This window comes from Ctenopharyngodon idella, chromosome 10, assembly GCF_019924925.1.
Source record: "Ctenopharyngodon idella isolate HZGC_01 chromosome 10, HZGC01, whole genome shotgun sequence".
NCBI classification, from domain to species: Eukaryota; Metazoa; Chordata; class Actinopteri; order Cypriniformes; family Xenocyprididae; genus Ctenopharyngodon; species Ctenopharyngodon idella.
Window position 1 is genome coordinate 25,228,762 of NC_067229.1, and position 19,397 is coordinate 25,248,158.

The window sequence follows — 19,397 nt, forward strand, 5'->3', positions numbered from 1 at the left end:
ATTTTAAATAACGGTTATGACACAAACATGTGGAAATTATGTAAACTCCAGCCCTCTGCACTGAACATTCTCTCAATTAATTTCTGTTTACAGATGACAAGCAACTATTGTTTTAATTTAAGTTGCATGTAGCCCTACTCAAGCCTTGAAAATTAACAAATACATGATTTGTTCATAAATAACTATAATATCACACATGAACTAGCATGCTACTCTGTGGTTTAACTAGGATCATATGAGCCCCAGGGCATAAACACTAGATGAGCCGCATCATTGCCACAACAAACATAAATACAGGAAAATATAACACTGTCATTGTGAGTTTACAGCATAATTTCACAAATTATGAAAAGTTCAATATCTTTGCTGTGTCCGTAAAAGGGTCATGAAACCCTAAACTAAATGTTCAAAAGAGATCATAGAAGACAATGTTAGCATCCGTTAGTTTTAACTATAGGAGAAAACTAGTTAATTTTGAGCTTTTTTTGCGATATTGTCATCTTCCCGGTTTAAATTCTTCTTTGTGTCAACGTCACAGGATGCACTACTGTAGTACATCTATGACTCATCGGTGTCTCATGATACTGCATGTCCTTAACCCTTTTATGAGAAAAGCCTTGCTTAATCATCATGCATTGATTTACTATGACGGGAGCTTTAAACAGTGAGATCGCAAACAGTAAGTGAGAGATGCATTAATGGGTCAAAAATAAGTGTGTTTTTGCTTTGTAAGAGTTTCTGCATCACATAAGTTCTCGTCAATAGATCCCGAGTATTCGACACAAACACGATTCATCCACGCTATGAGTGTAGCTGGTCTTTATGGCCCTTTTTTATAAAAAAGCCACAAAATAAGCTTTAAAAGGTTATTAAAGGTGCAACAGTGCATTCATATATATTTTCGATGCAGAGTACAAATGTGAACAGCTGTGCATTTATTTAGGCATTAAAATATAGAGGTCACATGATATTTATGTATTTGTGTAATTTACGGCGAGCTTACAAAATCTTGTATAATATACAGGTGCTGGTCATATAATTAGAATATCATCAAAAAGTTGATTTATTTCACTAATTCCATTCAAAAAGTGAAACTTGTATATTATATTCATTCATTACACACAGACTGATATATTTCAAATGTTTATTTCTTTTAATTTTGATGATTATAACTGACAACTAAGGAAAATCCCAAATTTAGTATCTCAGAAAATTAGAATATTGTGAAAAGGTTCAATATAGAAGACACCTAGTGCCACACTCTAATCAGCTAATTAACTCAAAATACCTGCAAAGGCCTTTAAATGGTCTCTTAGTCTAGTTCTGTAGGCTACACAATCATGGGGAAGACTGCTGACTTGACAGTTGTCCAAAAGACGACCATTGACACCTTGCACAAGGAGGGCAAGACACAAAAGGTCATTTCAAAAGAGGCTGGCTGTTCACAGAGCTCTGTGTCCAAGCACATTAATAGAGAGGCGAAGGGAAGGAAAAGATGTGGTAGAAAAAAAGTGTACAAGCAATAGGGATAACCGCACCCTGGAGAGGATTGTGAAACAAAACCCATTCAAATATGTGGGGGAGATTCACAAAGAGTGGACTGCAGCTGGAGTCAGTGCTTCAAGAACCACTACGCACAGACGTATGCAAGACATGGGTTTCAGCTGTCGCATTCCTTGTGTCAAGCCACTCTTGAACAACAGACAGCGTCAGAAGCGTCTCGCCTGGGCTAAAGACAAAAAGGACTGGACTGCTACTGAGTGCTCCAAAGTTATGTTCTCTGATGAAAGTAAACTTTGCATTTCCTTTGGAAATCAGGGTCCCAGAGTCTGGAGGAAGAGAGGAGAGGCACACAATCCACGTTGCTTGAGGTCCAGTGTAAAGTTTCCATAGTCAGTGGGGTGCCATGTCATCTGCTGGTGTTGGTCCACTGTGTTTTCTGAGGTCCAAGGTCAATACAGCCGTATACCAGGAAGTTTTAGAGCACTTCATGCTTCCTGCTGCTGACCAACTTTATGGAGATGCAGATTTCATTTTCCAACAGGACTTGGCACCTGAACACAGTGCCAAAGCTACCAGTACCTGGTTTAAGGACCATGGTATCCCATGGCAATCTCGCCTGACCTTAACCCCATAGAAAATCTATGGGGTATTGTGAAGAGGAAGATGCGATATGCCAGACCCAACAATGCAGAAGAGCTGAAGGCCACTATCAGAGCAACCTGGGCTCTCATAACACCTGAGCAGTGCCACAGACTGATCGACTCCATGCCACGCCGCATTGCTGCAGTAATTCAGGCAAAAGGAGCCCCAACTAAGTATTGAGTGCTGTACATGCTCATACTTTTCAGTTGGCCAAGATTTCTAAAAATCCTTTCTTTGTATTGGTCTTAAGTAATATTCTAATTTTCTGAGATACTGAATTTGGGATTTTCCTTAGTTGTCAGTTATAACCATCAAAATTAAAAGAAATAAACATTTGAAATATATCAGTCTGTGTGTAATGAATGAATATAACATACAAGTTTCACTTTTTGAATGGAATTCGTGAAATAAATCAACTTTTTGATGATATTCTAATTATATGACCAGCACCTGTATTTGTTAATTTTGTTGCATGTAATGGTACATTTTTTCTGCATGCATTTCTATGAATCTTTGAATCGGTGAAAGCTAAATAAAAGAGTCTGAATCAGAAGCCATTGTTATGCTGCTGGTCTCCCCTTTTATCGCAGCTCTCCACGCCCACTTTTGTAGCATTTTTCAAAACTGCGGTGAAAACTAATTGGTGCTGAAACAGGGGGTTCCCCTAAGGGAAACTACACTATAGTAGTTTTCATTCTGTTAAACTGTTCTGAAAGAGATGCGTTTTGCTTAATGAAGCTTAGTTGGGGATAAATTAATTACAAAATTATCCCAGTTTTACAATATTGCATTTCTGTTTTATTTCAGAGGATTAAGGAAAATCTGATTCCGTATGATTCGACTCTTTTGAAGTCAATGTGACAGCGCATATGCAGTCATTAATATGGCTGTGCAGGTGTCAGGCGTCATGAATGACGGTTGTCTTACCTTGCAGGAGTGCAGCATGTCAGCGATGGCTCGTCTGCTAAGGTTAGCAGTGGCGATCACGTCCTCTTGACGGCAGGAGTTCCCCGCAGCCACTGCTTTAGCCGTAGCCAGCGTGATGCCTTTGGTCATGCGGATGAATTCCTCTGGAGTGGATGTCTTTGGAGGAGGATCTGGACTGCGGAACACCTGAAAAACATAAGATGGGCACAAAACGTGATGAACAAAGGCTTAAAGCTACACTTTTGTTAACATTTCACTTGCTCTTCCCTGATAATAATAATTATTATCATTTATAATATACTTTTTTCTTTTACTTGAATGTAGTGATTTAAATGTGTATGCTCAGAGTGTGTGTCTTACAGCCAGCTCTTGTTTGATGTGCTCAATGGTGGCCTCTAGTGCTCGTGTGCCTTTAGTGGCCTCGTCCTCCACGGCCTTCACCGTCTTCAGTAGAGATGTCACGTTTGTCACCATCACCTGATGCCACAGAAACATTACACATGAACACTCCTCAAACACTATATGGAAAAACATGGAAATTAGCTGAAATAAGTTAACGCAGCCTCTTATTTACATGAGGTAAACATAAAGCTGCTTGGTTTATATTTTTAATGTATATAATTGTAGGCTATATAATACATTTTACATTTGGATTTGGTACAGTGTACATATTTAAAATGCATGCAAATTACAGTGAAGCGCAACAGTTATCGTTCGGTGTTCTGCAGTGGTTAAAAAGGATTCTAACAGTGAATTTTGAATTGATCTCCTCTTGTAAACTCAAAGTTGCGGATTCGGACTGCAATTAAATTACCACACAACCTTGGCGTTTGTCAAAAAGCAGTAGGTAATTCGGCCAGGGATTTTTATGCGGGTGGTGGGAGAAAAAACACTGACATTCTGGATTCAGACGGCAATAAAATCACCAACTAGCCCCTGTAAATGTTGAAAATACCTTACGTCCCGTATGAGAAACAATTACCGTCCGAATAGGGCTTTATAAGTAATAACTTACAGACTTTTTAAGAACACTTTTTCTAAAGATAGGCTCTTTAGGAAACATGATAGCCAAATAAAAAGCCCATTAATATAACTGCAATATTCACACGTTTGCTTAATTTTATATCACTAGCAAAATATCATGAATGTATTGTTTATTCAATATATATCGCCCAGGCCTAACCATGAGATTGGTTTAATTAATCTAATGAGTTTTAAGTATAATTTAATACAATAATCTAACTTGTGCAAATGATAATGCATGTCCTAAATGAAATACTCTCTTTGTCTTTGTTTGTGTAGATTTGTGCATATTAACTATTCTTAGTCAGTGTTATTTTAGTGTTATATATACTATTATATTATTTATTAATATTTTTAATTAGCTTTTCATATTTCAGTTTTCATTTTAATTTTAGTTTAAGTTTATAACATTTTTATTTAGCTTTAATTTTAGTTCATTTAGTTTAGTTATTTAGTTAATTATTATTATTATTATTTTATTTCAATTACTGAAAACATTATTTAATAGTTTAGTTTTAGTTAACAATAACAACACTGATCTGAGTGTAAATCATAAGCAGTTGTTCCAACTCAGCCTGTAGGTCAAAGGGATGGACACATGATTTCAGGGCAGCACATAATATTCAAAAGTGTCATATTCATTGAGATCAGTTAGCAGAGACAGACACAGACAGTCAGCCCATGAGATGCTCCTATGCTTCTATCTGTCTTATACCTTAGCAGAGTTCTTGAGCTGTAACATGGCGGGATCATCGTGAGGTTTCCCAGCCGCTGCTTTCGTGGCGCTGATCAGGTCACCCAGAGCTTTAGCCACGTCCTTCACTGCATTGATCAGGACCACCTGAGATATGACAACAAACACATGATAGGACTGCTGGCAAATGCTGACATCTAGTGCTCTGAGGCAAAACCTAGTGAGCTAGTCTGCTCCCTACATAGGCACCTGCCTTCTAAGGCAACATTCTAATAGAGATGCAAACCCATGAGTGATTCTTGTTGTTATCTGTATAGGCAACATGCTTTATACAAATAACACTCTTCAAAGAAAGCACACAAGAGACCCTACTCAAAATTTATTTTAACAAAACTCGGATCGGCTCCAGCATCCTGCAGACCTACAGAGGACAAGCGCTTTGGATGGATGGATGGGATTAAAAGAAATTGAAAACTGTTGCTCCATCAATGCACCACAAACATGTGCATAATATCAAACTTGCGCCACAAAATATATGTAGTATAGTAAAAACATGTATCAGTACAAAAGTAAATGAAATCTCACATTATACAGTATAACTACCGCAAACATAGTTACGTAACACAACTGAAAGCTGTTATGTAAATATGATTGCTAGTTAATGAAGTCTCATAACAGCATACCCTGACTAGCCTGACAACAAGAAAATGCAGTATGGACACAAAGGCTTCACTAAATTTCACGTAAAAACAGCTGCTGTTTGTAGAAAGTGAGAATAAAGATCTTAGAAATACTCAAATGCAGATTTTACTGGTTTTTATCATGTTCTTGAACTTGATGGAAGTGTAATTAAACCTTGCCTCAATGTCTGTATTTCCTTGAACAACACAGCTATAACAAGCTTCAAGAATATGGCATGAATTATTAAGTGTTGCCATAGGAACAGCAGAAACCCAAGAATTGTTGCCAAGGACGGGACTAAAGACACACACACGTTTTGACATTTTGACAGCAGGTCCACTATATTTTGTGTGAAGAGGTTTCGGTCTAGGATGGGGGTGTCAGTACCTGTGTTTCAGGGTCTTCAGAGCCCAAACTCGCTGCTCCCAGTTTGACCACATCAGCCAGTTTGGTGATGGTGTTAACGGACGACTGTGCAGCCTGAGCCAGCTTCTCTTGACTTGCTCCGGCTCCAGACACCAACAGCTTAGTGTCCTCCACCAGAACTTTAGCTGTCTTCAAGATGTGCTCTCTGATCAACCACAGGAAATACAACAATAATAATATTACAATACACTAATAGTGAAACATATAGACTCCAAAGGTTGAATAAACACACATACAAGGATCAACAAAGATTATATGAAAAGAAAGTGACTTTTTTGTTATTAATATTGGGGGTAATGCATTATATGCAAGAAATGTGTTACGTCATTTTTTACTTGAATTGACAATTTGGTAAAATATGTTAGAAATGTGTTAAAACACGCTGAAACATGCTAGCAACGTGTTAAACGTGTTAGTTATGTCTAATAAACATGTCAAATCAAGTACTAAGTAACATGCAACAATGCCTAACAACCTTGGCAAAATGCAAACTATTGAAACATGCTAGCAATGCCGAGAAACGTGGCCTGATTTCTGATTGGTTTCTTAGTGATCTTATTATGTTTAATTTGGTCTGAAAAGATTTACTGGGGACTTAAGTGGTTTGTTATGGTTTCTTGGGGGTCTAATGAGGTCAAATGAGGTCTGAAGTGGTGGTCTTTTTTTTTAACTTATTTGTTTTCCAGCCATCTGACTTTACTTCTGTCAATCTGACAATAAAACCTACAAACTTAAAGCTTTTAAAACTATTTTATACTTTTCGACCATCTGAGATGATCTCCAAACTGATCTCCCATCATTCCACACACATATCCTGAGCCTTTTTTAAGTCTGAGGTGTGAACGGCCGATGATACAGTAGTTGTGTTTAATGACCCTTTAAAAACCTTTTCATTTGCAGGTCACTTAAATGTGCACTTGGCACTTTGGGTGCTGTAGTTCTGCTGGAAGGACACATGCAGTTGAGTACCTGTGATCTGCAAACGTCTCAGCGTTCTCTCGGTTGAGAGTGCCTGCAGTAGCAAACATGATGGTGGTGTCCAGATCAGCGATGATGCCAGATACAGCACTGGCAGCGGTAATGCAGGCCTGAGTGCCACGATTACCCGCTTGAAGAGCTGCCAACACGTGAGATACCTGAGAGAGAATGAAGATATTAGGAGTCTGATGAAGACTGAATTACATCCATATGTCAGATAAGAGAAGAACTACTGTACCTTCTCGGAGACTTTCCGAGCGCTGTCGATGAGCTCCTTCTTGGTGTAGGAGTCATTTGGACTGCACTGAAGAGCTCCTGCTTTACTGACCAGACCAGTGCAGCTGTAGCCCAACTCTGTCACCTGCTTCTTGATGTGAGAACCGATCTGAAGAACAAACCCGTTAACACCTTAAAGCCTGAGTAAATTCAGCTTTGTAATAAATGTAATAATATTTCACAATATTCCTGTTTTTAAAGCATTAAAAATCATTTAAAAACATTTAAAAAAAATCTTACTGACCCCAAACTTTTGAACAGTAGTGTACATTTACTATGAATACAAACATTTCCTTTCTTTGGAATAACGTGCACTGATGATGAATTGTTCTTAATAAGAACAATAATGTGCAGTGACTAAATGTGGGTCAATTTGATTTCATGTGAATTTAAAGGTGGGCAAGCCATGAAATCTAGACAGAAGAACAGAAGATACCTCATCGCTTTCAGCAGTCATGGCTGCACATTTGGCCTCTGATGCCAGGTCACCGAACTCTGTGGTCAGCTGATTGGCCAAACCGCCCAGCTCATCAGGGTTGGCGTTGGATTTGGTAACCTGGGAACACAGCAGTTTAAAAACACACTGTCAGTTTTTTTTTGTCTATAAATATTGCATGATTCTCCCTTCTGGAAATTATTTTGAACCATATTATCAAAAAAAAAAAAAAAAAAAAAAAAAAAAAAAAAAAAATACTGCATTTTTTTTTAAATATATACAGGGCTCAAAGCTAACATTTGTCAGTGAAAATGACAAGGTGCGACCGTGAAAAATAATCTAACTCATTTATTTATATAATACCATCAGAATAAAAATGCAAAAGTGCTCTCTGGTGCAGATGCTTTACTCTGCGATTGGCTGCTTGCCCATCTCTTCCATTGATGTCAACAAAAAAGCATGCACAAGTTTACTGCTGTGTAACAGAATGCTAAATAAAGGAATGACTATTAATTAAGCCAATCATAAGCCAAGCTGATTAATGCCCACCTCTGTCTTTCAGCCAATAGATGAGGCTGACTGGCCACACATAATTAATATTCATGAGCAAAGCCTTCACCTTAATAGTATTTGTACAGCATATACACATTACCAGCTTTAATAAAACAGCTTTTTGTCAATATCATATCATATTATAATTCAAGTATGATTAATATATTTTTAAGTATATTTGTTTGAACATTGATGTGCAAAACGTGTACTTTATAGGGTTAGTTCTGCTTGTCAGGTTTAACAATGATACTTTATTAATTTTCAAGTTATGTCCTTTGTAACATATCAAGCATATCTTATATTTCTAAATTCTAGGGATGCACTGATACTGATACCAGTATCGGTATTGGGCCTGATACCAAACTCATGTACTTGTACTTGTACTTGTAAAAAAAAAAATAATACCCCTGATACCAAAGACCGATACCTATATATATATAAATTAATAAATGTATAGCCTAGGCATCGGTATCGAGGAGTACCAGAAAAAAAAAAAAAAACAATATCGGTACTTGTACTCGGTCCTTAAAAAAATAGCATCGGTGCATTCCTACTAAATTCTGTACTAAATTTTTAATTCTGTTTTCAATGCATGCTTGTGTTGTACTTTGAACTGTTTGCCCACCAATCATAGCGGCTTTTCCCACAATTCCCAATTCTGCAAGTCACTTTTGCAGCACTAGACTTTACCATCTCCTGAACGGTGACAGCGATAGCTTTGGCCGTCTTCACCATCGTGGTCTGATAATCCACAAACGTCCCTTCAGGTTCAAATCCGGGCCCGTCTTCCATTTTATTGATGGCTTGAGTGATGGAGTTGACCATTCCTCCCACAGCTCCTGCAGCGCTGGCCGCCTCTGCCAGAGTCGCGGCCAGATCGTCCACCGCCTCCTTCATCATCTGAACCGACTCCTCCAGAGCCTCCTGTGTGTGAGCCGCCTGAGGACACAGAACACACATACATGGTACTACAGCAGATACAATCAAAACCACCATCAGTAGCTGCTGTGTCCGTTTGGTGGCCTCTTACCTTGTGGTTTCCTCCAGCCTCTTTGGCCGTGTAGAGCATCTGTAGGGCAGACTCAGCCAGAGTCTTGGTTTGATCCAGCACGCTCATCTGCTGCTGGCTGTTCAGGATCTTAGACGCTGTACCGATGGCAGCCATGATGAGCGGCTCAAAGTAACTGGCCATCTGAGACACCTGTAAGATTACAGCAAACCATGAGCTTCCCATTAACATCTAATCCACTGAGACACATTTAGAAATTATACTGCAGTTAGACCTTGTGACCCAGCTGAGATGCATCAGCACGGGCTGCAATGGCCACCGGTTCAATCAGGTTACTGATCTCATTCACAGACGCTGCCATCTGCTCGTGAAGAGCCTGCAATACAACACAATATTACAATAACGCTTTATTACATTAATAACAATGATAACGATAATTAGCAGGCCCACATGAAATCTGCGCCCTCAGCTATAAAGATATTGCTCTAGTTTATTATGGCTGTTGCAGTGTTTCCCACAGGATTTTGTAAGACTATGGGGAGTGGACCTCGCTTCCTCTAGCAGGAGTCATAAGAAAATGTTGTACATTTTTAAGTTAAATGCATAAATCTGGTGCACTTGGAGAGAGAAAATAAAGAGCTCCAACCCATGTTCAGTGTCCAAATTGAACAGAGTAAAAAGTCAGTGATTTGACTTGTACATGGACTTTAAAGTTGACTCAACCCTCTTTTTAGTTGATATGTGACCCTGGACCACAAAACCAGTCATAAGTTGCACGGGTATATTTGTAGCAATAGCCAACAATACATTGTATGGGTCAAAATTATACATTTTTCTTTTATGCCAAAAATCATTAGGATATTAAGTAAAGATCATGTTCCATGAAGATATTTTGTAAATTTCCTACCGTAAATTTTATTTTTGTGAGTGGATATGTATTGCTAAGGACTTCATTTGGACATCTTTAAAGGCGATTTTCTCAATATTTTGATTTTTCTCGCACCCTCAGATTCCAGATTTTCAAATAGTTGTATCTCGGCCAAATGTTGTCATATCCTAACAAACCATACATCAATGGAAAGCTTATTCAGCTTTCAGATGATGTATAAACCTCAATTTCAGAAAATTGACCCTTATGACTGGTTTTGTGGTCCAGGGTCACATATAGTGTCTCAGTCTACATTACATTCACACTGCTGTTAGAGGAAGACAAACAATTAAAATATAATTATACTTTTCATTATTTTTATTATCATCTTTGCTTTGAAACGTGCAGCGCAAACAGACTATGTACTTATTTAATTAAATCGCAGTCTTTTTGCACAAAGCTACACTGCACTTTTTGGTCCATTTCACAGATACTTTGCCAAAGCAATGACACAAAACAACAAGAGATCTTTTACGTTATTATGAGAAGTGTAAAAATAGTTTTGGTTCATTATGAGACTATGGCTGGACAGATTAGGTAACGAATGGTAAAACTGCCGTTGTAAAGCTTCACCTCATGGGAAATGTCGTCTCTTGGCGTGAGCTGCTGGCTGATGGCTGCCAGCGAGGCCTTGTCCACCTCACGGATGCAGTTATTAAGAACCTCAATGGCGTCATCACACTCCCTCTGACCTGGAGCCTTTTCCCTGAAACCATTTACATGAGAGCGTGTGAATATGATACATGAAAATTATGACATCATTCATCATAATGGCTCCACAGACATGGCAGACTTCACCTATAGGCTAAAGTCTTATCTTTAGTTGATCATTGAATGAAGGATTTATATATTGTGTAAATACCTCATGTTGGTAATGAGTTTCTTGATAGAATCAGACACGGTTCTTGAGTGTCCAGCCAGCACAGACCACTTGGGTGGATCTTTGGGGTTGACGGCCAGAGAGCGGGCCGTCTGGATCAGGCCTGTAGAGCTCTCCAGCATGCTCTTAGCGGCTGCTACGATGGGCTCCATTGCTGCTAGACCCTGCAATCAGAGAAACACAACTTGCAACTTCCAACGTTGATACAGCAGGGCTTTTATTTCAGCCGTGTTCCCACTCCTGAGCCCTGTACGTTCCTGTCCATTCTCCACTAGTCTATTTAGACTGTATTTAGTCAGAAAAAAATGTGTGTAATGAAAAAAAGAGTGTAATGACATTTTGGTATTTATAGCAAATGCACATCTTCTACAGTTTGAGAGCACAATTAATATTTTTTCTCTTTCTCACTTCTTTTGTGAAAATTATGACAATAAAAGTTATTGCAAAATGAATTGGTAGAAATATGTCAACCAGTAGATATTTTGTTCTACATGGTTAAAAAATATAAAGCAAAGCAGAAAATTTTACATGTGTAGACTTTTTTTTGTTTTGTTTTACATTTGTTTTATAGTGTTACATAATGTCACAATTTGTCCATTTGTTATGATTTTTTTGGACTTCAAATAAGATGACGCCTCTTTCATTTAAGTCACAAGATAATCATACAGTAAACATACCTACTTGGATATCTAAAATATAAAACAATTAGGTGCTGAATTTCCAGTAAAAATTACTATATTGTGATAAACAATAGAGCACAAGAAGCCTCTTCTGTTCACCAAGGCTACATTTATTTGATCAAAAATACAGTTCTACTTCATATTCATAAACTTACTTGCCCCAACAATTAGTGTATAGTGTTGTGTATACTATTACTGTGATATAATGCCATACCTCTGGGCTGATCTGTGCAGGTACGCTAGCAAACTCTGGGTTTGAAGCGAAGGCAGTCAGGTTATCCACAGCCTCGATGAGTGGCCCAGTGGCTTCCTTACACTTCTGTCTGTTCTCCTGGTTAAAGGCCCCATCAAGAGCCTGACATTACAGCACAAACACAGTTACATTCACCATAACAGTACCAACACACAAACACTGTTGAACAAAAACAGTCTCAAAACTCACTTTGATGGACTTAACGAGGTTGGCTGTGCTGTTTGCCACTTCTTTGGCACTCTGGACAAACTGTCTCTTAGCAACTGGGTTGGATGTTTTAGAGGAGGCGAGTCGGCAGGCATTGCACAAGGCCGAAGTGTGTTTAGCAACAATTGTGGCAGCAGAGAGGACCTTAGGAAATGAAGGTACATGTCACTGGGAGTTATTTTGTCAGGTTATTTGTGAAGACTTATCTATATTTGGTTCCTGTAATAATTCACTTCCTGTTTTGAGAAATGAGTTCAAAGAAAATATTCAGATGCAAAATATAATTATTACTGGAACACACTGTATTTATCTATGCTTTTTGTCACTGTTTACACTCTTATTTGTGTTTATACTTAATAAAAAAACCTGAAAAAAAAAAAAGTATTAGTAAAAGATATTACTCATTGTGAGTCTACTGTTAGAGGCTGATTCTTTTGCCTGCTTGGCCATTTAGCAGAAGCATTAAGGTGTGGCCACATTAGTGAAATTTTAGAAAAATTGTGTGGTCAAAAAAATGTCCATTGTCTATTGTCAAAAGTCAATAGTGTAGAGAATGGACCTCGAAGAACAACTCAGACAAAGATCAGTTTCAAATCAAGCAGCTTTCTGCTGGTCAATGCAGCTAATCCGAATGACCATTTAGAACCAGTTTCAAAATCTGCATAGGTCAAATCTTTCAGCCTCACACAAAATTTCAGAGATTGAACTGACTGGATTTTGCCAGTGAAAATTCACAGAACAATGGTAAATGTGACCACACGTTTACTTCTCCCCTTTGTGATCCAAAATCTCTAAACAGCCTTGTCAATAAATACATTTTGTTTTCAAATATTTCTGTGAATTGAGTAGTTGTTTTGTATAAATTTTTTTTCAAGTTTACTAGTTATATCGGCTATTTAAAAATCCTTATCTGTTAACCACTAATAATAACACACTATAGACTAATGCCTATCTAACCAAGAAAGGACTCAAGCGGTTACCTGGGACTGGGTGCAGGCCGGGTCCACTAGGTTCTGACAGGCCATCTGGATCGACTGCTTGGCTCTGGCGAACTGTGAGGGGTCCACAAGACCCTTCTGCCCAGCGTGACTGTTCGGGTCAGACACACCCACCAGATACGCCCCCTATGAGAGACACATCAACCGAATACTGGTCACCTCTGTTCCACACAAACTAGGGCTGGGCGATAAAATGATAACGATAATTATCACTATATAATTTTCCTCGATAAAATAATAAAATTTTTTCGATGATATTGTTATATAATTATGCTGCATAAACAATATAATGTTTATGCGGCATAAGCGGAACGAAACATCGCATTTGAACCATGCCACATAGACCATTTATCCGCTCGGCTCAAAGTTTAAATGGCAGCCTGCACTGCAAACTGTGCCAAATATACGTGCCATCAAAGTCAGGCATCACAAACCTTCTTCATGACTTGAAACAATATCAATCGTTAGCACATGCAGAAACTAAGAAATTAATTTTTTCTATTAAGATATTTATTTTGACTGGAAAAGTGTAAAGAAATCAAAAACGTCAAGTGTTTGTAATTTTCTGACAATAAAGAATAGTTTAAAATGGTCTGGTTACTACAACTTTCAATTAGGAGCAAAAATCTGCCTTTAAACTTGAAAGAAATAAAGATTTGACATTTATCGTGATGATTATTGATATTAACTGATATGAAAAATTTTATAGTGATAATTTTTTTGGGGGGCGTATCGCCCAGCCCTAACACACCAATTCAAGCTCTCTCACCAACTGGCTTAGCAACAACAACCCTCTCCACACACACACACACACACACACACACACACACACACACACACACACACACACACACACACACACACACACACTTACTTCTCTCTCACAAACACACACACTTTCAGCTTGTTTTGTTGATGTGTATCCTGCATTAAGGATATGGCATACAGTTGGCCTGCACAAAATAATAATTATATAATAATAATTATAATAATAATAATAATATAATAATTTTGATGACAGTTTTTTTTTTTAAATCATAATTGTGCAGCCTGACCCACACACACAAATGAAACGAAGCACTTTTGAATCAAATGGCAGCTGTGAGTGTTCGTGAACCTCCCACAGGAAGCAGTTAAATATGACTCACTGCCCATCAAACCCATTATGAATTTTTTTTTGCACAAGTGTGCAAGAGTGTGTTCTTATGCCTGTAAATAACAAAAGCATGAAGGTGTGTGCAAAGGCACAAAAGACAGTTAAGGAAAGGGGAGAATAGGAAGGCAAATGTGTTTGTTCATTTAATGCGCTCCTGTAACTCCAGATGTTTGACGCATCATAGCACTGGTACATTTTATCATGCACCGCCTCTTTAGGTCAAAGTAGCATATATTTAGAAGAGAGGAGCATCTCTCACACACACACACACACACACACACACACACGCACACACACGCACACGCACACACACGCACAGGTTTCCATGTTTTATGGGGACTTTCCATAGACATAATGATTTTTTTTTTACTGTACAAACTGTATATTCTATCCTCTAACCCGAACCCTACCCCTAATCCTACCCATCACAGAAAACTTTCTGCATTTTTACATTTTCAAAAAACTTCCATTTTGTATGTTTTCCTCATGGGGACCAAAAAATGCCCCCACAAGGACAAAAATTACTGGTATTACTACATTTGGTACCCCACAACCAGGGCTTGACATTAACTTTTTTGCTCACCAGCCACTGTGGCTAGTGGTTTCCCAAAGTTACTAGCCACTCAGCATTTTCACTGGCCACAATTTGCTGTTGGGAAATTACATTTTATATGATTAAAGTTGACTTTGGCATGCTTAAATTACTTGATTTTGAGTCATTTTAGTTGATTTACAAGATTTAAAACCCTTTCAAACTTACAAATGCAGATTGACCACCCAAATCAAGACTACATTGTATATCAGCTGGTATGTACAGTTATTTTTGTTAGGCTACATAAAAAGAACAAAGAAACAAATTACAAATAGTACATTTTTAAAAATCTTTTTTCAGATACATAGACAGAGAGAAAGCGCACACGAGAGAGCGCTTCTGTTGTGTGTCATTCAGCGCGGTTCCGCCTATCCCGCCTTCACTAACAGCAAGTTAATCGATAAAGAATTGTGATTGAATTGTAATTTTGTGATAAGACGAGCTTGGCTACCTTTCATTTGGCTGTAGGCTGAAATTATATTCAACCCGCCAAAGTGGCTAGTGGGAGTGGATGTCTTACCCACCACAGCTGAAATTTACCGTAATGTTAATGTCAAGCCCTGCCCACAATGTATGGAATACAGGAAACCCCCACCCCACCTACACACACAGACTCTGTTTTTACCTGAGCAGCTGCCTCAGTGAGACCACACAACGCTTTAGACGCTGAACTGACAGAGTCTCCAAACTCTGGCAAGTTACTGTTTTTGGCATTATGGGAAATGCCAGCCATGGCCTCACCCAAAACCTGCACACAACATCAACATTAACACACAGCTTCAGCTTAGCACTGGGACTGGATGATATAAGTAAAATATATAAAAGTTGTGATTTCTGTGGCACCTTTGAGTTCTCCATCACGCTGTCAATACAGTCAAAATAGCCCAGATCATTGACGGCTTCTGTAGGATTCTCCAGCATTCCTCCAACCGTCTGCAGCACACACATAGTTAGCACACACAATACACAAAACAGACGTCAAGAATGCAAGGCATGTTCAGGTTTTAGGCATTTAGTTTTACTCAAGTGTGCCACACACATCCTCCTGAGAAGTGAAGCCAAAGCATTTCGATCGCCCCCCTAGTGGCTGGCTGCAGTATAGGTCATAAAACCCATCCTCTCCATGTTAATCGAATGGGACGTGAGCCAAACTAAAAAAAAATCCATTTACACTTCAAATAATTTTTTCTGAAGATGGTTTCTGTCATTTTAGGTAGTTCTCATCACACAGACATATGTTCAAGCGATCATTGTTCTAATAGGTTTGGTATTATTTATTTGATGCTATGAAAACGGGGTGTGACGTCATGATTGATAGCTGTGTTTGTGAATGAGCACCTCATGATTACTATTGCACAGACTCAGGCTCCAAATTACATAATCGGCACAAGATGTCAACTTTTATTTGTGGGTTACGTTGGCTTAATTTTTCTACATTGAAAGGAAGTGAAGACACATCGTCCATTTTTTTTTTTTTTTTTTTACATCTTTTTCTATGGTATAAATAAAATCAGAAACAAAATCGCATTCATTAGTTTGTTATTTAAAATCCAGTGCTTTTAAGCCATTTTTAAGATATGAACATTTCTTAAAAAGTAAAAAAAAAAAATTAGATTTATACTGTTCAAAAGTTTGGGGTCAGTAAGATTTTTTCAGTCAGTAGAAAAAAAAAAAAAAAGTAATTCTTTTATTCAGCATGGATGCATTAAATTGATCAAAGGTGAAAGTATTTTATATGTTTATGTTTTTTTATATATATATATATTTTTTATATTTTCATGTTTTTTTCTTTATATTTTTATGTTTTCAACACTGATAATAATCAGAAATGTTTATGGAGCAGCAAATCACCATATTAGAATGATTTCTGAAGGATCATGTGACACTGAAGACTGGAGTAATGATGCTGAAAATTCAGCTTTGATCACAGGAATACATTACATTTTAAAATATATTCATAGAGAAAACAGTTTTAAATACATTGATCATTTTAAATTGTAATAATTTTTCATAATATTTTCATTCTATTTCTTCAAATAAATGCAGTCTTGGTGAGCAAAAGAGACTTTCTTTCAAAAACATAAAAAAAAATCTGACCGACTCCAAACTTTTGAACAGTAGTTTAACTGAAAAACAAATCTGAATGGATTCTGTATATTTTAGCTGAATTATTGTGGAGAAGAAATATCAAAACAATGCTGCCTTGAAAACGCACTGTTGTTTTGCTGACATTTCCAATATCAACCAAAAACAGCACACAGCAAATAACTGCTGCTCAATATCAAACAGGATTTCAAGCCATGCATATAAATATATGAAAGAGCATGTATATACAAATACTTAAAAAAACTAAATATTTTTGAAGCATTTTATTACAATATTCTAATAAATACTGTAATAAAACCATATGGATAAGTTACAGCACAAAAGGTGTGTCATCTCTCTCCTCATAAAACACTGTTTAGCTCAGATTGAGATCAGTGCTGAACATTAGAGAATCCAAACACTGCATATGAGAGTGAGTCACTCACACAAACTGATTAACATAGAGAAGAAGATGAGAAAGGAGAGGTAAAAGAGAGAGAAGAAGCACCTCAAGCTCACGGAGAGCGTTGTCACACTCCTTCTGTCCCGGAGCCTGCTGGGTACACATGCTGATCAGCTGATTAATGCTGTCTGTCACCGCGCTATCGAGAGAGAGAGAGGGAGAGAGACATTAGAGTTTGCTGGAAAGGGAAGGAATAGTGTGAGAGATCTGTGAGGAACAAATCCACCCACGTGTGTTACCACACACTGACACACTCTCTCCCTCTCTCTCTCTCTATCTGTAATGCTCTGTAAGGGAGTGATGGGAGTTTTAGGAATGTGAGCAGTGAAAAGCCATTAACTGCTGTTGTTTCATTCTGTCGTCTTCTCTCACACACATCAGAGAACAGCAGTGATATAAACAGGTTTGCTTTTGTAGATGCACATTACATAACTGCGCTCATTCCAACCCAAATGTGTATAAAAGCGAGCGTGCCACTTATGTAATGTATGTCAATAGAAGAGCTGTGTGTGTGAGAGTGAGTGCACAATTTCTTTCTTACTATCACAAGCTCTGTTAGAATAGCATGCCATCACATCATCTGACCCAATTCTACAGAAATGCTTCAAAACATACTGAGCTGCATTTTAGATGCACTCCTGACACAAAAACGGTTTCAAACGGTAGCTGGATTACTATACTGCCCACTTAGAGATTCATTTGGCAACATCATGTTTACCAATCCCAAAAAGTTTTCTTTCAAGCTAGGGCTGTTGCAATTTACCGTGATAATGTTTAAAACAGAAATACTGATATCATGTTAATAGTACACATGCAATAATATCATAAATAAATCAGCTGGTTGACACTCCAACATAGTAGGTGGCGCTATTGCACCTTAACGCTGGTTCCAACACATCATAAAACGTAAAAAAAAAAAAAAAAAAGATGACACAGCCTGTGTGTTCAAAATCGCATACTCTTGAGTAGGTACTTATTTTTGTATAAGTAATTTGTGACTGCAAAAAAGTGTGTTCTATATAGTATGAGTGTGTGTAGTATGGATGTAATCTAGATGTACTACATTCGCCATGTTGTCATTATCATGTGACCTACCAGCGTCAGTTCAAAAACCCTTAACTGTCATTCAGAAACCCTCTCCCGATGCCTCATAAGAAGTGTCCATCGTAAGCACACTTCAGAATCTCGCTGGAAGTAGTAGGTCATCCAGGTACTTTTTGCCTACTCTGAGTACTGTGAATTCGGACATAATTTTTTTTTTGCCTACTATATAGGAAAGTATGCGATTTTGGAGGCAGCCAGAGTGTGCCGCTACTACTGCTGCACAAAATCATGTCGGAAGAGATGACAAGCGAAAGTGAGACACACTATCTAAACCTGAAAAGTTCTTTGGACTGCGTAAAAAAGATGGCGTGTTAAACACTTCAGTCTGTGTAGAACAAGCCGATCTACGGTAAGTTCTTTTTGCACTCTTTTCTACAGTTACGATTACAAACTCTTCCACACACTCATAGTCATTCTTTGGTCAAAAAAGAGAAAATACAAAATAAACAAAGTTAAAAAGGATTTTACTGATAGCATTATTTATCTACTATAGATATTGCAATAATATCATTAGCATGAATTCTTTTGGCTACGATAATCGTGTAATGAATATCTGATATCATGACAGCCCTAGCATGCACCCTTCACTAATGGCCTTGTTAAAGGGCATTTCATGGAGTTCCTATTCCGTTCATGGGGGCAAAAACACTGTTTGGAATTTGTCCTTCATTTTCAACTACTTTTATGTTTGTTTTAAATGGTTCCACTTTATATTAAGAATCTTTAACTACTATGTACTAACATTTAAATTAAAGGTGCAGTAAGCGGTTTCTGAAAAATGCTGTTGAATGTGGTAAGACCTAAGTCGGCAGGCGCACAGAACTAAGCTATAGAAACAGGACAGTTTTGAGTATCACTGAAGCATTATTTTGCTTTGCTTCAGCTATGAGAGACATCTATTCTT

General features: G+C 37.8%; 1 protein-coding gene across 3 annotated transcripts in view; it reads right to left on the bottom strand.

The window, feature by feature from the left end:
* The window catches only part of tln1 (talin 1), a 103,729-nt gene that overhangs the window by 11,687 nt on the left and 72,645 nt on the right, over positions 1-19,397 (bottom strand). For all 3 annotated transcript variants that reach the window (XM_051911198.1, XM_051911197.1, XM_051911199.1), the window contains 18 exons: positions 17,435-17,528; positions 15,685-15,774; positions 15,467-15,589; positions 13,076-13,219; positions 12,078-12,239; positions 11,850-11,990; positions 10,938-11,119; positions 10,649-10,781; positions 9,422-9,523; positions 9,169-9,339; positions 8,829-9,077; positions 7,587-7,706; positions 7,113-7,259; positions 6,866-7,032; positions 5,858-6,041; positions 4,811-4,936; positions 3,433-3,549; positions 3,073-3,258 (listed from right to left, as the gene is read on the bottom strand). In XM_051911198.1, the coding sequence (XP_051767158.1) occupies positions 3,073-3,258; positions 3,433-3,549; positions 4,811-4,936; positions 5,858-6,041; positions 6,866-7,032; positions 7,113-7,259; positions 7,587-7,706; positions 8,829-9,077; positions 9,169-9,339; positions 9,422-9,523; positions 10,649-10,781; positions 10,938-11,119; positions 11,850-11,990; positions 12,078-12,239; positions 13,076-13,219; positions 15,467-15,589; positions 15,685-15,774; positions 17,435-17,528 (2,638 nt within the window). The remainder of the gene's footprint in view (positions 1-3,072; positions 3,259-3,432; positions 3,550-4,810; positions 4,937-5,857; positions 6,042-6,865; positions 7,033-7,112; positions 7,260-7,586; positions 7,707-8,828; positions 9,078-9,168; positions 9,340-9,421; positions 9,524-10,648; positions 10,782-10,937; positions 11,120-11,849; positions 11,991-12,077; positions 12,240-13,075; positions 13,220-15,466; positions 15,590-15,684; positions 15,775-17,434; positions 17,529-19,397) is intronic.